We start from the raw sequence: 25,515 nt of genomic DNA on the forward strand, positions 1-25,515 counted from the left end.
ATGGTAGAGTTTGAGAACTTGGTGGTCATATATACTCATGTTGCAATTCACCGATCACAAACAACACGTGATTAAAGTATCAACTAATAGTCTCACCGGACCTTAGGAAATTATGTCCAATAACACGGTTGCATTGATTGTGACCTATGGTGTGCAAGAACATTAATAATTACTCCTCCACGCTTATATGTATTATATCTTTTAGAAGCCCTTTCCACGTAACATTAAGCATAGGTTGAAAAAAATGGACTTGTTCATGCGAACCATGTTAATACTAGTGGCATCTTTCCCATCTATCAACATAGACAAATATTTTTCCCTTATTTGTAGCCTTTCACATGATGGATCTCTAGAAATTCTACACCTTTTATTGTGTACCACTAATAACACAGCATAAGCCACAGCTAAAACTGTTATTTGCATGAAGTATATTTCATCATCTTCCTCGAATTGATCCATCTTATACAGGATTAGTAGGAAATAAATTAGCTTTTAAACTATAAAACAAATATAAATAAGAATAGCATTCCTAACGTAGAATAGGATGAATGGGCTCAAAGAGTCAACAATAATCAACTGGTAGGTTAACAAACATAACTAGCAAATATTATTATACTACTTAATAGATTAGTACTAGGAAATCAACAAAAATATTAGATTAGAATTCCACATAGCAAATTATGAGCCTAAAAGGATCTTATCTTCCGCATTTAATGGCATATCATTACAATCATGTTATAGTTAGCTTGAAACTTTTCTCTAAGATTCTTGTCTTTCTAAACACAATGTTGGTTGGGTAATCTCCATTTAAATGCTTTAAATCAGATCTAGATGCTTGCAAGCATGTGACCCATCTCTTTTACCCCAAGTTACTCCACTTTGGTCAAAGTCGACAAGAGTCATGCTTCTACAGGAGACATATGCATGTCTTAACTAGTGATCATAAGTACTTTGTGATACATATACACATGCATCCATAATTTTCTTTCATTCATATCTTTCTTCTTCTCATGCCAAGCTACACAAAAGCACTACTATTCAATCATTTACTAGGAAACAGAGTATGCACTGCAGACATTGTAGAGAAGGAAAAAGAAACTAATGGCATTTGTTCTTTCTTATTTGGTTTTGCACTTGATGCATTTAAAAAACTAATGGCATTTGTGGTCTAGAGAAGTGCTTGTCTTGTCAATGGTCACACTTAAATAAATGTTCAAGTTAAATCAATCAAATCACCATTCACATTTAAAGTTATCTATGGTCCACAAGAGAGTTTAATTTTGAAAAGATCATTGACATGTATTTCTGAAGAACATTTTTATATTAATGTATATGTACTCTTGACTAGTAGTAAAACATCTTTGTTGTACAAAATCATGTCTTTAGAGATCAATAAGAAGAGGAATCTCGAGTCTTAACTAAACAGATATCACAATATTACAAGGGTTCGAATCCAATCCACCTAATATAAATAGAGAGGTTCGTATTCACAATCAACCTCTCCAAGTGAATAAAAAGCTTACAACCTTGATGTGAACTATAAAGGGTCTACTCTACCTAGAATACAAAAAACAAAACCATAAAAATATATCATGTGCTGTAAACTTTGAAAATCTATCATTCCTTCCTACTAGCTGAATTGCTCAAAACAATGCTACCAAATTTAGACATTAAGCATCCTCCTCCATTGATTACATAGCTTTCCTACTTGACAATTCAAGAACACTCAACTAGAGCCTTATCCGTAATGCTAAGTAATCAAGCACCGATTGCAAATAGTAGACACTAGCTAATTAAATTCCAACCAGCAGTAAGCATGTGCAAATAAGCCCACAACAACCATAACAACAAAAATCAACACAAAATTGATAGCAATTAGCGGGCAACAAAATTAATAATACAACCTCAACAAATTTTTATTGCATATAAAAATACAAATAACTCACCGAACAATAACAAACTCTCAAATTCCAAGTCTAGGTCTTCAACCCTCCTCTCCAATTTCCTTTCTTCAATCTTCGGCTTGGAAAACAAAATGAATTATGATCAATTTCACTCCATATTCCACCAAAATATAGTTATTATTCTATAACTCTTTCACATTAAAAATTATGGAAAACTATAAATTAAGGAAATCAAAATACATACATATATATATATATATATCAGTGTTAGGGAAGAAGAAGAACATGGATTTACAACAAATTCTCAAATCTAATTATGAGAAGAAGGAGGAGAAGGAGGAAAAATGAAGAAAAAACATCACAAAAATTTTTGCAAGCACCTTGGTTTCAAGTTGAAGCTTCACAAATTAAAATCTTGAAGTCACCGGGGCTGCAAAGAACTCTCTGATCTATAAGTTTGTCTAATCTGTCGGATGGCTGAAGATAAGAAGAAACAAGGTCAAAAGATCGTTTCACCCCTCTTTGATGAACTTGTGAATCCCTCATGTGACAACCCATGTGCGGGATTTCAGATCCCGGATTTCAGTTTACGCCCGTTTTGGCATGAAATTAAAATCTCTCATTTATGGGATTTCAAATTCAAAGCAAAATCAATATCTAGGAAAACAAACATGGGATTTAAGAATCCTTAGGATTAACAAATTCAATGACGATGAAATCCATTGATATAAGCACACCCTTAATCCATTTGCTTAATCAATGGATTACAAATCAACATGCACCCATTTTCAAAGGTCAGAAATTGTGGTTTGGTATGATGAGGTAGCATACCATTTCCTCTTTGTATATATAGAGAAGGATGAAGTTCATTTATCATCCACAATATAAGTGAATGAGAGTGTGAGAGTGAAGAAAGTGGGAGAAAAAAAAATTGAAAAAGTGAGAGTATAATAATAAAAAAAAAATTATCAGAATTGATATTTATCTTAGTATAAAAGAAAACTGTGGTTTTTTTTTATTATTAGAAAAAGTTTATAATTCCTAAAGTTTTCTAACTCGGTTACTTCTATCTTTACATGAGATTTTTACCTTAATTATTTAGGGGTCGTTTGGTTCGTGGTAATAATATATTACCACGTAACGAGATTACCATAATAATATGAGTGAGAATGTTATATGGTTGTGAATATTGCGATAATTTAATATAACCATGTTTGGTTGGGAACTCTTATTACTGGGAATAGTTCATTACCGTGTTTGGTTGTCATGGTAATCAATTTGTTAAAATATAAAAAATTATAAGATTATTGTAAGGGCGCCGCGCGGTGATCGTTGGGGCGATCGGGAAAGCCGTGACAAGTACCATGATAATCCAAGATAAACAACAAATTTGGTGGTAATAAGATTACCATTTTCTTGGTAATATTTATAAGTTAGTAATGTGATATTACCATCCACATTACCACCGGTGTAATGCCAAAAGTGGTAATATTTTTAGATTACCACATAACACGTGGTAATCTTTTTAGATTACCACGAATCAAACTTCCCCTAAATATTTTTCTGTGTCATTTATTTTTCGTTTATTTTTTTTACTGTGAGTATAACAAATCTCTCTCTCTCTATCTCTGTGTGTGTGTATATATATCATTAAAATATTAGTCTTTAACGCCTCCCAATTTCCGTTTCGATCTCCTCCTTCCCCTCTTCTTGCCCGTGCTCGAGATCTCCACCAGCAATGGCGACGCCGGACCTTCTCTTCGGCTTGCGAAACAGCTTCTACCTCGGCGCCTACCAGGCCGCAATTAACAATAGCGACGTTCCCAACCTCCCTCCCGAGGAAGCCGTCGAGCGAGACTCGCTTGTCTACCGCTCCTACATCGCCCTAGGATCGTACCAGGTCCTGATTCCATTTGTATTCTTTGGGATCGGTGATCTTGTTTCTGGTCTTTCTTTTGCGCTTTTGGATCTGATTTTGGTTTTTGTTTTGCAGCTTGTGATCAATGAGATCGATTCCTCGGCGCCGACCGCGCTTCAGGCCGTCAAGTTGCTTGCGCTCTATCTTTCGGGTGATAAGGTTTTACTTCTTGTTCTGATCTCGATTTTAGTCTATGTTTTCTCAGATCCATGTTGTGGTTTTATTTAGTTAGATCTGAGTGGATCTGGTATTGTTGGATGTTTTATTTTCATTTCTCATGGATCTGCTTCTTTGATTTGAGTTTTGTTTATTTGGAATTGGAAAGAGAGTGTAAGAATTTTTATACTGAACATTTAGGAAATTTGATTGGAAAGTGTTCTTTATTGATACCTTGGTGTCAAATGACATTCATTTCCTGTTTATGCTTATGATATAGTAATTGCAAAAGGTGGGATTCAGTAGGTTAATCAAGCAAAGTGATGAATTTCTTGAACATTGGCAATTAGAGGATTGCGTGTGCCCTCTGCAGTTGTTCATCATGCACTGTTTCTGCTGCATCATAAGGAGCAAATTCTGGAATAAATTTTGAATATGTTTGACCCTCAAGAGATGTTGATGGAGTTCTTAAATACTATATACACTTGCTCTTCTTTAGTTGTCCTTTGATTTAGTTTTGCTCAAGTTGGTTGTCAAATGTGAAATAAATTGATTCAATCAAACCCAAAATTTTGTCATTTCCCCAATCTATTGTAAACTTGATCAAAGTTGTAGATCTTTTGATTGGCATGGTGTTTCCACTTACTTTATCAACTGTAGCTTTATAGAGTGTATATAGTGTTGATGTACTTGCTATTGGTAAGTGCTTAACAACTATTGAATGCCTCTAAATGAGGCATTATTTAACAATAAGACATTTAGAGCATGAGTTACCAATATTTTATTGGAGCTGGTTAATGTGAACTTAATTAAATTCTCATGCTTGACCTTAATTATTTATCATGTTATGTGTAGGTCCTTCTCTTTTTTTCTTTTTTTTTTTAACTATGCACATTTTGCTTTATGTAATTAATATCTTTGAATTTTCTTTGCATGTTTCCTTCTCATTGGTAATCGGATGTTTCCCTTTGTTTTTTAACCTGTGGTGTTATCACAATTCATTCATTTCCTGGTTTAGTCTATCATAAATTTGTCTTGCATAATTCTTTTATAAATGTTGTATAGTCTTTTGCCCTTATGAGGTTTTGCCTATTGTTTCTTATCCTAAAGGAAACTGCAATTTCAAGCATCCGAGAATGGCTAAGTGATGCAGCAATAACAAACAATCCGATCCTGCGGCTTATTGCAGGAATTATATACATGCATGAGCAAGACTATAATGAGGCTCTGAAGCATACAAACTCTGGGGGTACTATGGAACTGTGAGTGCCAACTGCTGTTTATCTTTTTCTTTGTGAAACAAATGTCTTTCACTTTCTCTAATATTTAGTTTGAATGCAAATTCATTTTGCATTTGCTGAAGAGACTTTGTCATTTCCATATAGCTTTGTACCAGATATCAATTGGAGGGATAAGTTTGGTATCTAATTTATGCCAAAGATTACTAAATCACATTACCTGCCCCAGATGAACTGCATTAGATTCAAATAGTTAAAGCACTGTATTTGTTATCTAATTAGTTTTTGTACTGATCAATATTTAATAGTTTTGAGGGGCTGAAACGTATTACACCTTCTTAGTCTTTATAAGTTCATTTTATCTAAATAAACCCGCTCTTTGAACTTTTATTCATTTTGATTTGCTAATTTCTTTACATATGCTTTGAGAACCTGAGCTATCTGTTTATCAAGTCCAGAGTCCTGTTCATTGTTCTCTATTTCTGTTCACCTTATTTTTGCAAGTTTTCACTGACCATATGTACAATGAGTAATAGAATTTGTAGTGAAAATGATTTGATACACATGAAGATTGTCCACAATGGAATGTGCAATTTTCCTGAGTAGTTTGTTGTTGCAGTTAATAATGGAACATCTACAATCTGATATGAATGTGCTTTTTGCAGGCATGCACTGAATGTTCAGATATTCCTTAAGATGCACAGGTCAGATTATGCTGAGAAACAACTTAAGATAATGCAACAAATTGATGAAGACCATACTTTGACACAACTTGCCAATGCATGGTTAAATCTTGCAGTGGTAAGCTTCTTTATTATTTTGTCTTGCAAGTGAAGTTCTCACACCAGTGCGCTTTAATGGTTGTTGTTATGGAATTTCAGGGTGGTTCCAAGATACAGGAAGCATACCTTATTTTCCAAGATTTTTCAGAGAAGTCTCAGATGACTGGGCTGATTCTAAATGGGAAGGCTGTCTGTTGCATGCATATGGGTCGCTTTGATGAAGCCGAATCCCTTTTACTTGAAGCGCTGAATAAGGCAAGTATTTGATTGCATAATTTTGATCTTTTCTTTTGTAATTTTTTACCCATAAAGTAGACTTCTGATGTCACTGTTTGCACAGGATGCCAAGGATGCTGAAACTCTGGCCAACTTGATTGTCTGCAATCTTCATCTCGGAAAATCATCATCCCGTTACCTCAGGTATCAAATTTCTAGCTTAAAAACCCAAGGTGATTCTATGTGTAACATGCATCCGTTATGCTTCTAGTTCACTGTTTCCATGTGCAAGTACCTTCCTTATGATGTTGCCTGTGCAAGCTCTGCTTAAACATGGTTTTTGTTCAGATGTGACTTTTATAAATTTAGGGCCACCTTGGGAGTTGGGACTTTGGAGAGATGATTGCAATTTGGATTCAGATAAATGTTTAGGCTTCAATATTCTTAAACAATTTTATTGGATTTCAACCATCTTGCCTCTGGGATTTCTCATTGTAATAAAAGACTGCCAGGTTCTTGTCATCCTCACAATTGATCTGTTTCAAGTGATACAGGAGTGTTAGTCTGCCTATTAGTCTGCCTAGTCTTTGGCCAAATGCTGATCAAAAGGAGAAAACAGGATAATTTTTTGGATGTTTTATCTGTAATACTGCTTGACAACAGTATAAATTGATAGTTGCTGCTTTGGATCCAAATTTTTGTGGAGCTGAAGGGAACTGACTGATTGTTGGCCCTATAAATTCCATATAAAATTAAATGCTATGCAAATAATTAAAAAAAACTTTTTTTTTTTGAAACATCACTCACCTTAGCTGTCTCACATTACCTTTAAGAATCTTATTTCAGTAACATTGCGATGGCTATTTTATCATCCAAATCTAGGCTTCTTTAAAACCTTCTTTTAGCCATTGGCCTTCTCAGATGTTCTCTTCATCATGTTCTTGCAGCAATAGGTCATGCTTATGACAAAAACTGGTTGTTCTTCTACCGTAGAACCAAATATTATCGGGTTTCATACAAACTCTACCGCTTGAACATATCTATCTTTTTTCGATGTCTTGAATAAACCAACCGTTCATGCATATAATGTGAACTTCTTGTCCTCCCGTTGGATGTGTTTCCAACACTAGGATAACCATTACACTCATCTTTCATGTAAAATCGAACGTCATCTAAAGCTACTGACTCTACAAATCCAGATGTTTGTGACCACCTTTGTTTTGATTCAACTTTTCACTGGCCTTGCCTACCTATAATCTTCTATTATGTGCTCATGCTATTAATCTCTCAGTTTTGATGTCTAATCTCTCAGTTTTATTCACTGCAGCCAGTTGAAGTTATCACATCCTAATCATATGCTTGTGAAACGCGCCGCTTCAGCTGAAGATAACTTCGATAGAGCTGTCCAATCCGTTGCATAAAGATCTGCCATGTGGCTTACCACCAGATAGAGCATGAGTTGTGTTACTCTTGTCTAGGAATATTTCATTTTGTTATAATCAATGCTGGTTATGTTCTGAGCCTTTGTCATGCTTTCTTTTGATCTTATTTGGATTCAATCACAATTAGAGTTGTAATGCAATTGAAATCAACAAAGATTCTCATCCATATTTGTATGAATTTTAAATGCTTTTTTTTATCTGATGATTAAGTGGTATTAGGTTTTGTAGATTCGCATACAAGACCTGGAGTCAGCCTGCAAAATATTGGATGAATAAGCTGTCAATTTGAAGTAGGCCATGCTTGAAGTTCTGCAAGGTATCTATATATCTTACAAAGTTGTAAATCCAGTTTTGGCATCACTCTTCATTTGTTTTCTTCTAAACAGTTAGTTTTGGTATCATTTGAAGGGCATATTACATCACTAGTTTGTCATTTCTCATATTGGTGTTTATCTGTGTCTAATATTTGAACAAATATTGATGCTCTTTTGATTCTCAGAGCAGCAAAGTACCTTCTGTTAAAAGACACCAATCTCATTTCTGTCATAATCATGAAGCTATGGTGGTAGAGAATAAAAAATAAAAGATTATTTTTCCTTTATTTATTTATTTATTTATTTATTTTTGTTTTGAAATATTGTACTCCTGGAAGAGCTCATGATTGAATATATATTATATTATATATACAGTATACACCTGATGTAAATTTTGTAATTGAATGCATAACCAGGAAAACAAATTAATCTATCAATATCTGCATTTGAATTTAGGTTTATTCACAAGGGAATAGAAAGAGAGATACATCAATAAGAGTTTGCAGCAATCAAATATATCAGTTTTGTTACCTTTGTACATTATATTAGGGTTCATCAAACCCAAAGCTTACATTACTTTTATATCTATAAACTAGGTTTTATTCACCATGTTATATACAAAACCGGTATATGAAGTCCGGCAACATTTTCAAATAATCTATACATATATCTTATGTAGAAACAATCCATTTGGCCAGAAAGAGCCAACTAGCAAACAAATAAACAGTGTAAAAACAATTCCATGATGAACATTTACCCTTTCATATGTATATATATATAGGCTTGAACATAAACACAAGTCTCATATCATCTTCATTAGTTTCCAAAACTAATTTCAAGAGAGATCTATAGGCTATATATAGAGAGGATGGTTGTGGGTGGTTTCACGGAGGAGCTGAAAAGCAGGGTATCTCCGGCGAGGCTTTGGAAGGCAGCGGTGAGTGATGTTCACATAATGTTACCCAAGATTGTACCAGAGTTTGTTGGGAGCATGGAGATTGTTCAAGGAGATGGCGGTGTAGGCACCATCAAAGCTACTACCTTTACTCATGGTTACTAATCACCATTCATCTTTCTTACCTTCTGTGCATATATATATATAACTTTTGAAAAAAAATAATTATTGACATATAGTAAATAAATTTAAATTTACTTATTTCATGGACCTTTCACATTTACAGAATAGTAACTCTTTCTTTTGTCAAGATTCTGTAACTCTTTCTTTTGTCAAGTGAGATGTCAAGAGATCAATTTTTTTTTACAATATTAGCTCAAGTGAGTGTGAACAAATAAAATGGACTAACACTTTTTACTGTTTGATTATTGCAGTTTTAAGAAAAAAACCCTAACATTATAGTTTATCTATATTTTATAAAAAAATTATTTAAATTAACAGATTAAGAAAGAAAAAAAAAGAAGCTCGTTCTAAGACTTAGTTGTCTTTAAGAAAAATTTATTATATAAACGCTTTTACATTAAAACAATAGCAACTCTTTCTCTTGCCAAGAGGTTGAGGAACCCTCTAATAACATTTGTTAAGATGAATGGTTTTTCCACCCTATCAAAATATACATGTAATATATATATATATATATATATTACATGTTGGAATTTTAGTTATTATTATTATTATTATTATTATTATTATAAGTGTGACAACTTTGTGATGCAGCCGTTAAGGAGCTGAGTGTGGTGAAGATTATTGTAGATGAAATAGATGAGGAGAAATTATACTACAAGTACTCAGTTATAGAGGGAGGGAACCCGAACTATGAATCAACAAGCTACACATACAAGTTTGAATTATCAGAAGATGGAGGGTGTTTGTGCAAACTCATTGGTGAGTTCAAGACCATTGGTGATTATGAGCCCACTGATCAAGACAAGGTGCTAAGCAAGGAGGGCTTTATCACTACCTTCATGGCCATTGATGCTTATCTTCAAGCCAATCCAAATGAATGTGCTTGAATTTCTTTGTTTTCAATGAATTTTAATCATGTTTTTTGTGTGTGCTTTGGTCCTGTTGTTTGTTGAAGTGTTCAATTTGAAATGAAAGTGCTTGAGTTATGGTTTCTGAGATGTCTATGAAACAAAAATAAAAGTGAGGGACTAATTAGAAATTTCATAGCATTCATGGGCAAAACAAGAAAAGAACAACTCCATTTAAACCTGGTTTTCCATTCATTTGACAAATTATTGAAGAAAAAGAAACAACATCACTTGAAGTTCCCAAACATTTAAATCATGCTAAACAGTTACTTAGATTGGTGCATCAGCACTTGAAGAGAATTTCTCAAGGACAAACACTGGATCTCCCACCTTAACAACTTTATCTTTGCTTGAACCAGTGAGTGATTCCTTACAAACTAGATTTTGTCCAAAATAAACCTGTCAATCGATAAACAACTTTCAGATTTCAGATTCATGATTGCCGTAAATGCATGCAAAGTTAACTTTGATCTTTTCGGACAAATAAATGGGTGTGTTTGTTTGTTTACCTTCCCTTGATGCTTCCCCTTCAAGTGCAAAACACGGTCCGAGCGGAACTTCATTAGAGTCTGTGTTGGTTCGATCCCGCCTATCCCGTTTTCTTGGTTGATTGTCGGGACCTGATGAACATGAATGTATTCAATTCAAGATGATGACCATGATCAAATTGTATAGATAGTTTTGGGAAAATTATAAATGGTGCTGATGTGCTGCTTATTTAGATTCAAGAATTCAGTAAAAATATGCAGCTTTATAGCATGTCTATCAATTGATGTATATGAGTGAAACACTGATTGTAACAATCAGAGAGTTTTCTTTTAATCTGATCTGCCATTAATACTTAGGAAGTTTATGGTAAATTGGTTGTCAGAAAAATTATATGAACTAAATTTTAACTTTACACATACAAAAAATGCCCCTGCAAGATTTTAATAACTTGATGGTGTTTGATCTCAATTAAATGAAACAAAGAAATAGCTATCAACCCAGCTCTGCTAGTAAACACAGAGATATATACAGAGAAGAGTTCTATTTGGAACATTCTCTACACTGGAGAAGAAAATAAGAACAAGAATCAGAAAAGTATACTTCCAAACAAGCAAACATTTGATGTGTGGATCTAATTAAAGATAACATTTCACCGAAGGAAGTGGAATACATCACATTGATTGAGTATTTGTTGTAGTGCATATACCATACTCTATATTAGTGACGTAAATTAAAAAAAAAATCCTAAGAATAAAGGTATTAGTAATGATATACTAATAAACAGAATTGGTTACCTTACAACGAGAGCATAACTTCACTCCATTGAAACTCAGCTTGTTTAACTTCACTGATTTACATATATCCTCAGAAAATGGTTCACATCCATCAACAAGAATACTGAAAATTCATTAGAAGTAAAGTTAATACAGATGAATACAAGGAAAACTATCTCTGCAAAAAAAAATTTTCTAATGCTTACTTTGGTCTGAAACGATTAATTGAAACTGGTTCGCCAAGAAGTTCATTCAATGCATTGAGTGACCCCTACAGATCCAAAGACAGAACAACAATAAATGCTGCTGATAATGAATATTATGATTGCCGGCTTCCATTATTAATTCAGCTAACCTGGGATATCAGCAAGAAAGGGTACCCGTCAGAGAACATGGTTTTGTATCCTTGGGCATATTTAGGATCTACATATCTGGTTTGTGATGCTGCAGAGAATGTGAGCCAGAAATCTTTAGTCAGTTTCCAAATTTAGTGACAGAGTTGAACTTGTAAAAACTCACATCAAAAGACTTGTAAAACAAAGAAAGTCACATTGCCAGTTTTCATGTTAACCCTAGTCCAAAAATTTGGATAAGGTTTAATAACTTTACAGATGGTTCAAAGAAATACATCATCTTTTTCACAAAAATGGTTATTCTTAAACAACATTACTTTTAAGCGGCGCTTTTAACCTCAAACAAAGTATAATCCTGCTCAAACATATTGACAGTCCTTATAACCTTATTTACTTCTGAGGATTAAAATCCTGCTCAAACAAATTAACAATCACTTCAAATCTAACAAATGTAAGAAGACAAGTAATTTGGGAAAATATCCAAGTAGAGACTTGGTAATTGAATTGAATTCCTAGAAAATTTGAGCTAAATCTAAAATACTAAATCCAGTAGGGCATTTCATAATACTAAATCCAGATAAATCTCTAACAAAGAGAAGAGAATAATCCCATTAATCACATCAGATGAGCAGAAGAAATTTCAAGTCTTCAATAGATAGCTCAGGCAGATAAACTAACAGGTATTAAAACGAACTAAACGGCTTGGCTTCCCAATGAAATCAGAAAACCATTTGGATGCTTCATCTCCTTCGTCAAAGGCAGAACCAGCCCACTCCCAAACAGAGACACCATCAATCACTTTGCATGTTCTTTTTAAAGGAATCTTCAAAATGTCCATTCCAGGGGCTCGTATTACTGCAGAATGTGAAAGGAAAAATAATAACATCTGGAAATATAGTATATATAATGCACTCGAGAGAAATATGTGATTGCCATATTAATTTATGCCACCAGGAAATACACAATTATACAACTTAACAATTAAAAAGCTCAGCAAGCAATTACAGAATTTCATATTATGATATTCATAATGATGAAGTCAAAGATACTTACTGTACCTTAGAAGCAAGGAGCATGATAGTAGAGAAAGAGCAGGACATTTGGCTTAAGTATGCTTAGACTTTTATGAACTGAAGTGTGATACAATAAAGTGTTATCAAGCATTTAAGCAAAACAGCAAGTCAGTTTCTTTAATTTGAAGAGTTGAGACAAAATATATCATCTATAGCTCAAGGAGGGTTCTTCAGCAACACAAGCATGTTTATACATTATAAGAAAACCAGAAAGAAAAACATATGTTCTTTGAAACTAGGAACCAAAAAGAGTACGAAAAGGCTGCAGACTATTATAGAGGGCTTAATTGAAATAGTGGAGTCATTAAAAAAAATATATACAAATTTGCATCGAATTCCAAAGTTCTAAAAATGCTCCTGCTTAACTTAATATGAGAAAAAAACAAAAAGAAACCCATCTGTCTTTCAAATACAAAAAAAAAAATTGTAGCTAAAGACTACCCATTGCTTCAAATATCATGCAACAAACAAAAGGCGTATATATATATATATATAAATATATTTTAAAAAAAAGCAATTTTTGGCACAGATCACAAATAAAACTGATATCTAAATCTAGAATTTGAACATTTCTCCAATATAATTCAATGACTAAAATCCTACCCAAATACGCTAAAAAATAGTAGCAGAAGACTACCAATTGCTTCAAATATCATGCAACAAACAAAAAGTGTATATATTAAAAAGCAAATTTTGACACAGAGATCATGAATAAAACTGATATCCAAATCCAGAATTTGAAAATCTCTCCAATATAATTAAAAGTCTAACAATCCTACCCAAATTTGAGCTTCCAACAGGCTCCCAATCCTCATCAAACGCATCCTCCGGAAGCTCTACCTGAACCAAAGCAAGCCTGGGTTCCACTCTCTGTGTATAAGCCCTACCTTTGCCATTCACAACCAACCACTGTCTATCCCATCTGAACCCTAACAGCAAACAAATCCAAAACAAAACTCATAAGCAAGCACAGACCACAAATCAAAGAAACAGTGAACACTTAGTGAACAACTACCAGTTGGAGAGATTGGTGCTTGCGATACAGAGATACCCCGGCATGATTTGATGGGGTAGATGAAGATGGAGGTCACCTTGGCATGGGGTTCTTCTTGAGCCATCATGGGAGAAGTGGAAAACCCGCAAAAAAAAAAAGGCTTCTTCTTCATCTCTTCCTGGAAACCATATAAATACAAATGAACTTTTAAAGCAACCTGCCATTTTAATTTGATCATGTGTATCACCTTTTAGTCCTATTTTTCAAATATAAATATAATATATATACACACACAAGGGCCCATCATTCAGGGACATCTACAATAATTTTTGGATTATCATTCAGCAGTTAAAATATATTCATAAAAAATAATTAATAGTGTTAAACATTCCATGGTGCACAGTGATCAGAAACATCAATCTCGGTTGGATTATCATTCAGACGGCTATAAACAAATATTTTTTAAAAATAATAATCTATGTAGTTGCCTAAATGACTTTAAGTTTATATATATATATACCAAGTGCGATAGTTACAGCCATGTTAAGCAGGGATTTGAACATCATACCATGTATAGGAGGAAATGCTTTATTTATTGTGCTAATTTAATATTAATAAATATTAAAAAAAATTTGAAATTTTTTTTATAAAAAATTTATAAAAATAACATTGTTGTGGTTTTCATCTCGTAGTTGTGAAATATTAAAAAAGAACATTATTGTTATAAAATTAAGAAAGCAAATGAAGGAAAGTAAACAAAACAATACCCAAACGGAGAGAAAAGAAATAACCAACTTGTTATTCATTTCCTCTTTATCCCAGGATGAAAGGAATATGAAAAGTCACATATATTAAACTTCTATGGGAGATGAAAATATATGAAAATATATGAGAAGACGGAAAGTCATAGGAGTTTTAGGAATTTAGAAGATGAAGAGATATACATTAATAGGCATCCACTTTAATTAATGTTTCATAACAATTATAACATTGCACATCTATTTCTCATGCCATTTTAAAAAGTTAAATGTGCTAGTTTGAATTCTATTCTGAATTAATTTTTTGTTGATATTAATCCAATCTGGATTCAAACTCAATAAAGTGGTCCATAACTTTATTTAATGGAATTCTAAGTTAACTCTAATTGATGCATTGGATAATGATCTACTTAAATTTTAAGTTGAATTAATCCTTTGATGGTAAGGATTATATATAATACAACACCAAGGGTTTCCGTTCTACTGTTCTCGAGAATACCCAGCCCCATCGACGGGAGAGAACGAGATAGATTGGAAGTGCCTTTGGTTTCTTCAAGTGCAGATCTTAGTTCTTTCGTTTGTCCTGTTTGATTTGTTATGGCTAGAGGTAAGTGATCCTGCTTCCGCTACATATTAATTATCTAATTAATGTGACTATTAGATGTCATACTCTGGTTTTATAATAAGATATATTTACATGCTTTGATGTCATATGCTATACTCGATTAAATTTCAAACAAAATATTTTTAATTTTATTTTAAAATAACATCTCATTAGGCCATATAATTTGTCAAGTGAGCATTATGTTAGTAGCACTTCAGATGTCACATGAGCAATGGCACCATGTCACAAGGTTACAGGGTTGATGGTTAAATTATCTAAGAGTTGGTATTCGTATCATTTTATCAATAAATATTAAATTTTTATCTATTAAATTATTTTTCATGATAATTATAGTATGATATGAGATCCAGAATTCTTTTCACTTATTATTTTAATTATTCATAATATATATTCTATAATAAATAATTATATAATCAAAATAATTACTTAATATATTTCAAAAAATATTTTTCTAAATACATTATTGAAAAATTTAAAAATATATGCCAATTTTCATAAAATAATAATGAGAAAATATAGGTGAAACCCGGTTTTATCCGATAAAAAAATTAGATGGGCCCCACATAATTTGTGGCTACACTTTGTTTCATTATCTTTATGATTGTTAGTTATAAATCAAATATATTATAAGGGGAAATCAACCTCAGAACTTAAGCAGAAAGGATTCGAAACCAAGCTTATATATTTATATATATATTTTTTAAATCAACCGTTGCAAGACTATTAAGTCTTTTCACACTGATCATGTATTGTGCACAAACTCAATGGTGCTTCTTTGCCATCTAAATCTTAACATGTGAGTATTGGACTGTAGATATCACAAAGATAATATTTATAATTTTTTTTTTTTGAATAATAGACGACAAACGTCTTTTTTTATGAATATAAACAGTACTAAACAGTACTGAACCCGGATGTATAATATATGTACAGTATGAGAATAATATAGGAATCCCGGGTGAACAGTGTATGAACAGTACGGAGGAACAGTACTATTGGGGGAGAGATTTGAACCCATGACCTCCCCCTTACACTTTGATGTCATACCATTAGGCTATCCAATGGTTGACATAATATTTATAATTATGAATATCTTATTATATTTAATTTTAAATAATTAATTGTAATTATCAAATTAAAATTTGAATAGATCCTAATTATTTAATTTTAAATATATAGATTTACATAAGTGTGTAGAATTTTTGTGGGCAAAAGCATAAATGTATTATAGGTAGACTTATAATTAGTCCTATAAAAATAATTTATAAATAGGTTGTGGTCTTTGACTAAGCACGTGGTTCTTACTTGGCACGTAATGATATTCAAAATTGGGTTCCTCTGAATTAGGGTTTTCATTTCTTTGTAATCAGTTAGAACAACCAAAAGACCTAATCATCATTGAATTCAATTCAAGTGTAGATACACTTCAGCTATTTTTTTTTTCAAATAATCTCCGAATAAGAAGATCTAGGGTTTCACAATGTTTATACACATTCGTTACATCAAATGGTATTAGAGCCAATCTTGGTTTGGAATTGTTTGGGATTTTTTTTATTAAATTTTGAATTTATTGATCAATATATATAAATATGATTTGATGGTGATATATATATATATATATTTATCCAAGTGCAGGTTTCATGTTTTTTTTAAATAACCCATTCATCTGTATACCATGTAAATCAAGGTTTGTTGAAAAACATGCCGTGGTTTACAATTCCAAAAACATAGATTGGAAATTAATCTATATACCATGTAAATCAAGGTTTGTTTAAAACGTGCCGTGGTTTTCAATTCCGAAAACATAGATTGGAAATTACGTTATTAGATATATATATATATATATATATGTTTCTATGATAGTGATGGATTTTTTTTATGTATTAAAGTCACGCGTTTTCAAATATAGGTTTACATTTATAGATTTCCATGATTATCAAAATCTTGGTATCACAATTAATAATTTGTATTAATTTAAATTTTACCTTGATTTGAATTAAAATAGTACAACAATTTAACATTTAGATTTTAGTTAAATTATTGAGTATGTATTTTAGATTACTATGAATTTAATTTTTGTCAATGATTATAAAGTTATTTTAGGGTAAATTTTTTATTATGACGCTATACTTTGACTCATTTTCACTTTGATCACCGAAATTCAATTTATATCAATTTAGTCACCCAACTTTAATTTGATTTCAACGAGCAATAAATCAAATATTTCAACTTTCAATTGATTACATGATTGTTTGAAAATCCAAATCAGTCCTCCCCATGATACATTATTAAGTTTATTGGAGGTGTCCATGTCTTCAAAAAAGAGCCACATCATTCATTTGGGGCCGAAATCTCTTGATTTACTACCCAGTGAAATCAAATTAAAGTTGAGTAATTAAATTGATACAAATTGAAGTTCGATGATCAAAGTAAAAATAAGCAAATATTAAGTGACCTACTACAAAATTTACCCAGTTGTTTTAATAATCATTAGGAAAATAACAACTTAGAATTGTTTTTATAAGCTTTCTTGGCTATTTACTGTAATTGGTGGATCAATCACCATCACCAAAGTGACCTATGTTGTAGAAACCTTTTATTTGTGAATAATCATGGTGTTAGTGCATGCTTATTCTCATGTAGACAACATGCCGCCCCAAAAGAAGATTGCTGCCTGGTAAAGATTTGTTTGCACATGTAGTAATAAGTTTTTTTTATAGTTATAAAGTGTCTATTGTGAGTATTTAGTTGGCCCAGAGGAAAACTTTATACTTGACTGGATTTTACTATAAAACTTGATTATTACAACAAGTTAATTACTTGTGAATTGAATCTCTAACCAAAGACTAGGTTTAATGTCACACTAATTAACTTGCAGATGGGTTGTTGTTATTTATATGCTTGATTAATAAATTTTTTTTACTATTTAATTGTGAGCTAATTTTTGTTGATTGCTCTATGTATAGTTGATATGATGAGAGTTAGGCAATGTTGTATGAGTGATCATATTTCTTACCATATCTTTAAGGGTTCTGTTTCGTCTCTCCGTCACACCATTCATGCTAGGACAGCTTGGCATGGTGTATTGAGGAAAGATTCCACACTCCTCTAGGTATTGAGCAAAAGGGTCTAGACGTTGTTTACCTAATCCATCAAACCTACCGTAGTATTCACCATCACAATTAGATCTAACGACCTTTATAGTCTTGCCCAATTGATTTTCAACCTCTACCTTGAATAACTTAAAAAAGTCCAAAGCCTCTGATTTCTCATGTAACAAGTGGAGGTAACCATACTGAGAGCAGTCATCAATGAACGTGATGAAATACCGTTGACCATTCCAAGACGCCATAGAGAAAGATTCACATGTATCGGTATGTACAAGTTCTAAGACTTCTTTACTTCTCTCAGCCCCTACTTTCCTCTTGTCTGTAGTCTTTCCTTTAATGCACTCAATTCACACACTATTGTTGGTTTTGTCAAGTATATCAAGAATTCCATCTTTTACAAGCCTATCAATTCTCTTTTCAAAGATATGACCCAAACGCTTGTGTCATAATGAATAGGAATTTTTATTTAGTAATCTCTGTTTTATTCCTTTAGTTTCACTATTATGGAATTCATTGTTTGTATCAACCACATCAGGTAAATAAAGATTATCAATTTCACTTAATGTACTGCTTCCAACCAACATTAAATTAGAATGTAGAACACATCATTTATTACCAAATGAACAAAAATAACCTTCTTTGTCTAAAACTGAAATTAAAACTAAATTCTGTCTAAAAGATGGTACAATGAATATGTTATTCAACTCTAAATAAAACCCAGTATGAAGTAACAATCTAAAAGTCCCTATGTCTATGGCTTCTGCCTTTCGAGTCCCCATATAGATGTATCTTTCACCATCACTCAGTGTTTGACAGTTTAGGCAACCCTACATTGATACACTTATGTGAGTTGTGGCAACTGAATCCAACCACCAAGTATATCTAGGAACTAAAACCATATTAATTTCAATACAAACTAGAGGAAGAAACATACCTTTCTTTACATGCCAAACATGATACTTAGGCAATCTTTCTTTACATGAGAAGCCTTCTTGCAAAAGAAGCATTTCAATTCTTTATGCTCTTTTTTTAGGACCTTTGGTCTTCTTATACTTTTTGGTGACGCAGCTTTGTCATATTTTCTTTTCTTTTGAGAGCCTGAGTTAGAAGATGCCAAATTCACACTCTCAACTTTATGTTGTTTTGTTCCATCTTCCTCCTGCACTAAATGTGAGATGAGCTCATTCAATGTCCATTTGTCCTTCTAACAGTTATAACTCACTTCAAATTGACTGAATTATGGAGGGAGGGAAATCAAATCCAGATGCACTAGAAAATCTTTTGGCAACTCAATTTTTAAGCCCTTCAATTTCCCAGCTAGATGAAACATATCGAGAATGTAGTTACATATGTTTCCGTCACCCTTATACCTTATAGAGACAAATTTCCCTAGAATAGCACACATTACTGCTTTATTACTTCTTACGAAGCGTTCTTAAAAGATGTCAAGGAAGTGCCTAACATACGTGAGTATGTTCTTGATATTTTTTATCTAACTGGGAAATTGAAGGGTATAAAAATTGAGATGCCAGAAAATGTTATGGTGCTTATGGATTTGATTTCCCTCTCTCCTTGATTCCGTCAGTTTGAAGTGAGCTATAACTGTCAAAAAGACAAGTGGATATCGAATGAGCTTATGCACATCTAATAGAGGAGGAAGATAGAGAAAAACAACATAAAGTTGAGAGTGCAAATTTGGTATCTTCTAACTCATGCTCTTAAAAGAAGAGAAAATACGACAAAGCTGCGGCACCAAAAACGTATAAGAAGACCAAAGGCCCTGAAAAAGAGCATAAAGAATTAAAATGCTTCTTCTGCAAGAAGGCTTCTCATGTAAAGAAAGATCGCCCTAAGTATCAAGCTTGGCTTGTAAATAAAGGTATGTTTCTTACTTTAGTTTGTTCTGAAGTTAATTAGGTTTTAGTTGCTAGATTTACTTGGTGGTTGGATTTAGTTGCCACAACTCACATAAGTGTATCAAATGCAAGGTTGCCTGAACTGCAAAACACCGAGTGATAGTAAAAGATACATCTATATAAGGATTGGAAGGGTAGAAGTCATAGGTATCATACTGGTTTTTATTTAGAGTTGAATAACATATTCATTGTACCATCTTTTAGATGGAATTTAGTTTCAATTTCAGTTTTAGACAAAGAAGGTTATTTTTGTTCATTTGGTAATAAATGATGTGTTCTACATTCTAATTTAATGTTGGTTGGAAGCAGTACATTAAGTGAAATTGATAATCTTTATTTACCTGATGTGGTTGATACAAACAATGAATTCCATAATAGTGAAACTAAAGGAATAAAACAGAGATTACAAAATAAAAATTCCTATTCATTATGACACAAGCGTTTGGGTCATATCTTTGAAAAGAGAATTGATAGGCTTGTAAAAGATGGAATTCTTGATATACTTGACAAAACCAACAATAGTGTGTGAATTGAGTGCATTAAAGGAAAGACTACAGACAAGAGGAAAGTAGGGGCTGAGAGAAGTAAAGAAGTCTTAGAACTTGTACATACCGATACATGTGAATCTTTCTCTATGGCGTCTTGGAATGGTCAACGGTATTTCATCACGTTCATTGATGACTGCTCTCAGTATGGTTACCTCCACTTGTTACATGAGAAATCAGAGGCTTTGGACTTTTTTAAGTTATTCAAGGCAGAGGTTGAAAATCAATTGGGCAAGACTATAAAGGTCGTTAGATCTAATTGTGATGGTGAATACTACGGTAGGTTTGATGGATTAGGTAAACAACGTCTAGACCCTTTTGCTCAATACCTAGAGGAGTGTGGAATCTTTCCTCAATACACCATGCCAAGCTGTCCTAGCATGAATGGTGTGGCGGAGAGACGAAACAGAACCCTTAAAGATATGGTAAGAAATATGATCACTCATACAACACTGTCTAACTCGCTTTAGGGTGAAGCATTAAATACCACAGTCTATCTCCTAAACAGGGTTCCTATTGTTAGGTAATATCGTAAAAAATCAAATAACATCAAAAGGGCATGCGGAAGCAATAATAAATTTGTGATATATTATAATTGTTTTAATGAACACCGCAATTTAACTAAAAGGCCTAGAAAATTATCTCTTAATGTTTAAAAACTTTTCTTTGATGTGCTGAATTTGTCTCTCGGATTGTCGTAGATCTCCTAGCGTCAAACGAAAGTCCTACGCCACTAGATCACAAGCCGGAATTAAGAGACAATCTCCTCTTCTTCTGTAAATAGCGACTAGGGTTAGAGAGAAAGAGAGAGCTTGGGGATTTTCTCACTAGAGAATTAATTAATTGATTCTATGATTAGAGAGGAGTTATATTTATAGAGACTTCATATAACATAATAAGCATTATTCAATTATGAGTCCTATTCAAAATATGAACCTTCATAATATGATAAACATTGTTCAATTATGAAGTCCTATTCAAAATATGAACCTTCATAATATGATAAACATTATCATAAAAGTTTTATTAGAAATATGAGTCCAAATGTAACTAAAATCACTTTTGTTTTTGAGTCCTTATAATTTTGATTATCTATTCGAGTCCATCGAATTTAAATCAAAAATTAAACTTAAGACAAAAACCCTAAACCAATTTACAACTTTACTCATCCCATGAAGTAAAATTGAAAATTAACAATTTTACCCTTGCACTCAAAACGAGACTGATTTTTTATCCCTTTAAGAGTGACTTCCTAGGTTCGTTCCAATTGCCAATGGAAGGATACCAAAGGACGTGGGTGACACCTAGCCAGTCCCGTGACCCCACGTCGTAACTCAATTGAACACGAATGAGTAGATCATTACGAACCTTTCTGATTATGATTACCATATGTGTATAAACCCTTCGTTCTTGTATCCCAACTGAGTGAGAGCCATGGTAATTGTCAAACTCACTAAACTCAATCGTATGCTAATAACTATAGTAGAGTAAGATTACCAAGCTACCCTTCATGTCCCACACGATTAGTTTGACTGCCTTGGCCAAGGTCTTCTAACAACCAAAAGGGTCTTTAGATATCTTTGGAAGACAAAGGATTAAGCGGTCACATACAAGAGGTTGGATAGGCTTGAGATGATTAGGTATTCTAACTCCGACTTTGTTGGATGCTTGGACAGTTGAAAGTCAACATCTGGTTATGTCTTCACTATGGCTGATGGTGCTATTTCATAGAAAAGTGCCAAGAAATCCTTGGTTGCTTCATCAACCATGGAGGCAAAATTCATCGCATGTTATGATGCATCCAGTCATGCTATTTAGCTACACAATTTCGTTGAAGGATTGCGAGTTGTCGAAAATATAGAGAGACCTATAATGTTGAATTGTGATAATAGAGTAGCAATTGGTTCTCAAACTTCTTCTAGGTCTAAGCATATAAATATTAAGTACTTAGCTGTTAAAGAAAGGATTCAAAGTGGTTTTGTTAGTATTGAGCTTATACGGACAAATTCCATGATTGTGGATTGGCTTACAAAAGCATTGGTGCCTACAGTTTTCATGAACATGAAGCTAGCATGGCCATCGTTAGTATAAATGCTTTTGATTAGTTGGAGTTTATTTTGATATTATGTAGCTTGATACTCATGTTGATGTTATAACACATTCAATTAGTTTTTTATGAAGTTTATAGTTTACTTTTAGTTTTTATTTTTGCTCTAAACTATAATCTCATAAAGTCTTTAAAGTTGGACTAGTTGGAAATCGACAAGCATAAATCACATTAGCTTATAACTTCCATGCTACACATCCACACTTGATCTATGTCATTAATTAAGTCGATATATGTGAGCATTGTGAGTTTAGTTGCATTATACTGGCGACAACTACCCCTATGTTCCATGTATAGATAAAGCTGATGGACAAGATTGATTTATATAGTTTTTCAGTTGTAATTACATTTTGGTTGTTGATGGTAATTCATACACAATTTTTGAATTTTCGAATGTGCATGATTGTATGGTCCAAGTGGGAGATTGTTGGGTTGTGGACCCCATATCATGTAAGGATATAAAGATATATGTGCATAAATTGTGTAGACATACACAGCTAATGTTTATAATTATATATATCTTATCATTTTTAATTTTGAATGGATCCAATTGTGGTGATCAAATTAAAGTTTGGATATGGTCCTAGTTATCTAATTTTAAATGTATGGATTTACATAATAATAATAATAATAATAATAATAATAATAATAATAATAATAATAATAATAATATGATGTATAGAATTCAAAGCAAAATCGTCAAGTCTATGATGTGCAGACTTATAATTAGTTCAATAAAGATTTCTTATAATTAGGGTGTGGTCCCTAACGGAGCATGCAACGATTTGAGATTCAGAATAAGGGTTCACATCTCCCTCTCTGCGTATGATCAGTTAGAAGGACCACAAGGTCCAATCATCATCGTCATCATCAATGGATTCAAGTGCAGGTACGCTTCCGCCACTTTTTTTGTTCCCAAGCAATCTTTGAACAAGAAGATCCAGAGTTTTACAGTGTTTATACCCATTAGATCCATTAGAAATGTCTTACAAAAATCCATCCACGGGTAAATTTTTTGAGAGGTTACCAAACTATACCCTTTTTTTCGTTTTGGGGTCCAAAGTTCAATTTGAATCAAAATGGTGACCCGCCTTCTATTTTATTTCACCGGCTAGTTACCCGAAGAATTCCGTCCAATTTATGATGATGTGGCACCGGAAAACGTATGTTCATGACTCTTGAAATCATCATTTTGTTCATAAATGAGTTTATTTAAAATGTTTGTAAGTATATATAACTTGTGTTTGAAACTTTGTTCTTGAAATGTATCTTCAAGTATTGATTGCAAATAATGTTTTCTTGGAGGAAAAGGTATTGTTTCACGATGAAATGTCATTTACTTGAGTTGATATGTTTAAATTATTCACTCTTGGAGTGAGGATTGTTTATGTGAAAAATTGTGAAATTATGATGAGATTCTTGTACATTATGATGATTTACATATGTTGGGCCTTCGGGCAGTACTTTGGTTTTGATGGTGACCAAACGGAGCCCTTCCTTGCTATAGTGGGTGATCTTCATGGCCAGCCTATTAAGGTGGCGTGAAGACCTGAGTTTACTGTCCAGTTCATGTGGCACGTGGAACCCTAGTTGGATATACATCAGGAACCCGGAGTCACCACACAAATTCCATGTGGATCAACATCAAGGGCAAAAGGACATTGACGGCTTTGAACTTAGCCCTGACCACGGCTAGTGCTTAGAGAGGTTTTTAGACCACCACTTGATGATTAAGATGTTGTTTCATACTTTTAAATTTTTGATGTTTTCATGCAAAGAAACTCAGAAATGTGGTATCTTATAGAACTTTAGATTATCGTTTTGATAAAGCATTTTACGTGTTGGAGTTATTAAAACTTGTGTTATGCAAATTGTGGACAAAAATGATTCTAGTATGATATCCATGTCTTTCACATAACATTGATTTTACGAGTTGTGGGGAAAATGATGTTCATTAGAGATGAAACCTTACTTTGACCAACCTATGTTATAAAATGCTATCATTGGTGTATATTACCCCTTGCAAACAAGAGTTTTACTCTATACTTAGTATTTTCACATTTTTGTGTATTGGTGAACTCTTAAACATTTATTTTGATATATTGTTTGTATTTTGAAATGTATGACTTTATAGATCCATGTTAATCCCATCACTGAGTAACTTAGTTACTCACCCACTCTTTGCTCTTCCCAGGTGATAGTATAGCATAGCAGTGCGAACACGTCGTGCTTGGCAAGAGTTTATTTTCGGTGCATCTACTCTAAGTTTGTGTATGTATATTTCTAGTCCATGGCATGTATTGAGTGGGATTTATTAGGGTATTTTGTCGACTTATTTGTACTCATTTCCCCTCTTTGGAAACCGTTGTATTTGGTGTTGTCTAAGTGTTGTATGAGAAACCATGCTCAGGGTTTGGTTTTTTATTATAATTATATATCTTGCGTTGTGATTCCCTATGTTTTGATATCTTCATATTGTCAAAATGGTCATGTATAGAGAGTTTGTTATGTATATATTGTTGTGTTCATCCTTGTTGATATAGTGATTATAAGCAGGTAACAGGTTAGCCTACAATGATCTAAGGTTGAGGCGGGGTTTGGCCTCGCTTGGGTTATTGTGGTGGTATGTCACTTGTTGGACCTCCTGGTAAGGGCGTGACAATAAATGAATAGAAATCTAAATTTCTACATTCAAATATATATATTTTTTAAATCAATTGGTGCCTGACTATTAAGTTACACTTAACATTGATCATTTATTGTGCACAAACACAATGGTGCCTCTTTGTCAACTAAATTCCAGGCATGCAAAA

General features: G+C 33.0%; 3 protein-coding genes across 3 annotated transcripts; 2 read left to right on the plus strand and 1 right to left on the minus strand.

Annotated features, from left to right (window-relative positions):
- The first annotated feature begins 3,564 nt into the window (after positions 1-3,564).
- On the plus strand, positions 3,565-7,820 carry LOC120263447 (coatomer subunit epsilon-1). The gene is made up of 7 exons (XM_039271350.1): positions 3,565-3,804; positions 3,898-3,981; positions 5,089-5,240; positions 5,882-6,017; positions 6,098-6,253; positions 6,339-6,418; positions 7,542-7,820. The coding sequence occupies exons 1-7, from the start codon at positions 3,643-3,645 to the stop codon at positions 7,633-7,635; spliced, it is 864 nt and encodes a 287-aa protein (XP_039127284.1). The 5' UTR covers positions 3,565-3,642; the 3' UTR covers positions 7,636-7,820.
- Positions 7,821-7,891: 71 nt separating this feature from the next.
- Positions 7,892-10,049, plus strand: LOC120263448 (major strawberry allergen Fra a 1-2-like). The gene is made up of 3 exons (XM_039271351.1): positions 7,892-7,972; positions 8,823-9,022; positions 9,643-10,049. Exons 2-3 carry the CDS (start codon positions 8,839-8,841, stop codon positions 9,936-9,938), a joined length of 480 nt encoding a protein of 159 aa, XP_039127285.1. The 5' UTR covers positions 7,892-7,972; positions 8,823-8,838; the 3' UTR covers positions 9,939-10,049.
- Positions 10,050-10,104: 55 nt separating this feature from the next.
- Positions 10,105-13,800, minus strand: LOC120263446 (mitochondrial amidoxime reducing component 2-like). The gene is made up of 8 exons (XM_039271349.1): positions 13,663-13,800; positions 13,427-13,576; positions 12,253-12,429; positions 11,577-11,665; positions 11,428-11,492; positions 11,243-11,345; positions 10,469-10,579; positions 10,105-10,358 (listed from the first exon to the last, which is right to left on the minus strand). Exons 1-8 carry the CDS (start codon positions 13,766-13,768, stop codon positions 10,230-10,232), a joined length of 930 nt encoding a protein of 309 aa, XP_039127283.1. The 5' UTR covers positions 13,769-13,800; the 3' UTR covers positions 10,105-10,229.
- Positions 13,801-25,515: the final 11,715 nt, after the last annotated feature.

Source organism: Dioscorea cayenensis, chromosome 6 (assembly GCF_009730915.1).
Source record: "Dioscorea cayenensis subsp. rotundata cultivar TDr96_F1 chromosome 6, TDr96_F1_v2_PseudoChromosome.rev07_lg8_w22 25.fasta, whole genome shotgun sequence".
NCBI lineage: Eukaryota > Viridiplantae > Streptophyta > Magnoliopsida > Dioscoreales > Dioscoreaceae > Dioscorea > Dioscorea cayenensis.

Bases quoted from the DNA above. Each gene is read 5' to 3' on its own strand.
- LOC120263446 (XM_039271349.1), bottom strand. From the start codon at position 13,768: ATGATGGCTCAAGAAGAACCCCATGCCAAGGTGACCTCCATCTTCATC. The intron at 11,493-11,576 runs GTTAGCTGAATT...TTGGATCTGTAG, and splicing joins CTTTCTTGCTGATATCCCAG to GGGTCACTCAATGCATTGAA. The intron at 10,359-10,468 runs GTAAACAAACAA...ATCGATTGACAG, and splicing joins AGGGGAAGCATCAAGGGAAG to GTTTATTTTGGACAAAATCT.
- LOC120263448 (XM_039271351.1), top strand. From the start codon at position 8,839: ATGGTTGTGGGTGGTTTCACGGAGGAGCTGAAAAGCAGGGTATCTCCG. The intron at 9,023-9,642 runs GTTACTAATCAC...TTTGTGATGCAG, and splicing joins AGCTACTACCTTTACTCATG to CCGTTAAGGAGCTGAGTGTG.
- LOC120263447 (XM_039271350.1), top strand. From the start codon at position 3,643: ATGGCGACGCCGGACCTTCTCTTCGGCTTGCGAAACAGCTTCTACCTC. The intron at 3,982-5,088 runs GTTTTACTTCTT...CTTATCCTAAAG, and splicing joins TCTATCTTTCGGGTGATAAG to GAAACTGCAATTTCAAGCAT. The intron at 6,018-6,097 runs GTAAGCTTCTTT...ATGGAATTTCAG, and splicing joins CATGGTTAAATCTTGCAGTG to GGTGGTTCCAAGATACAGGA.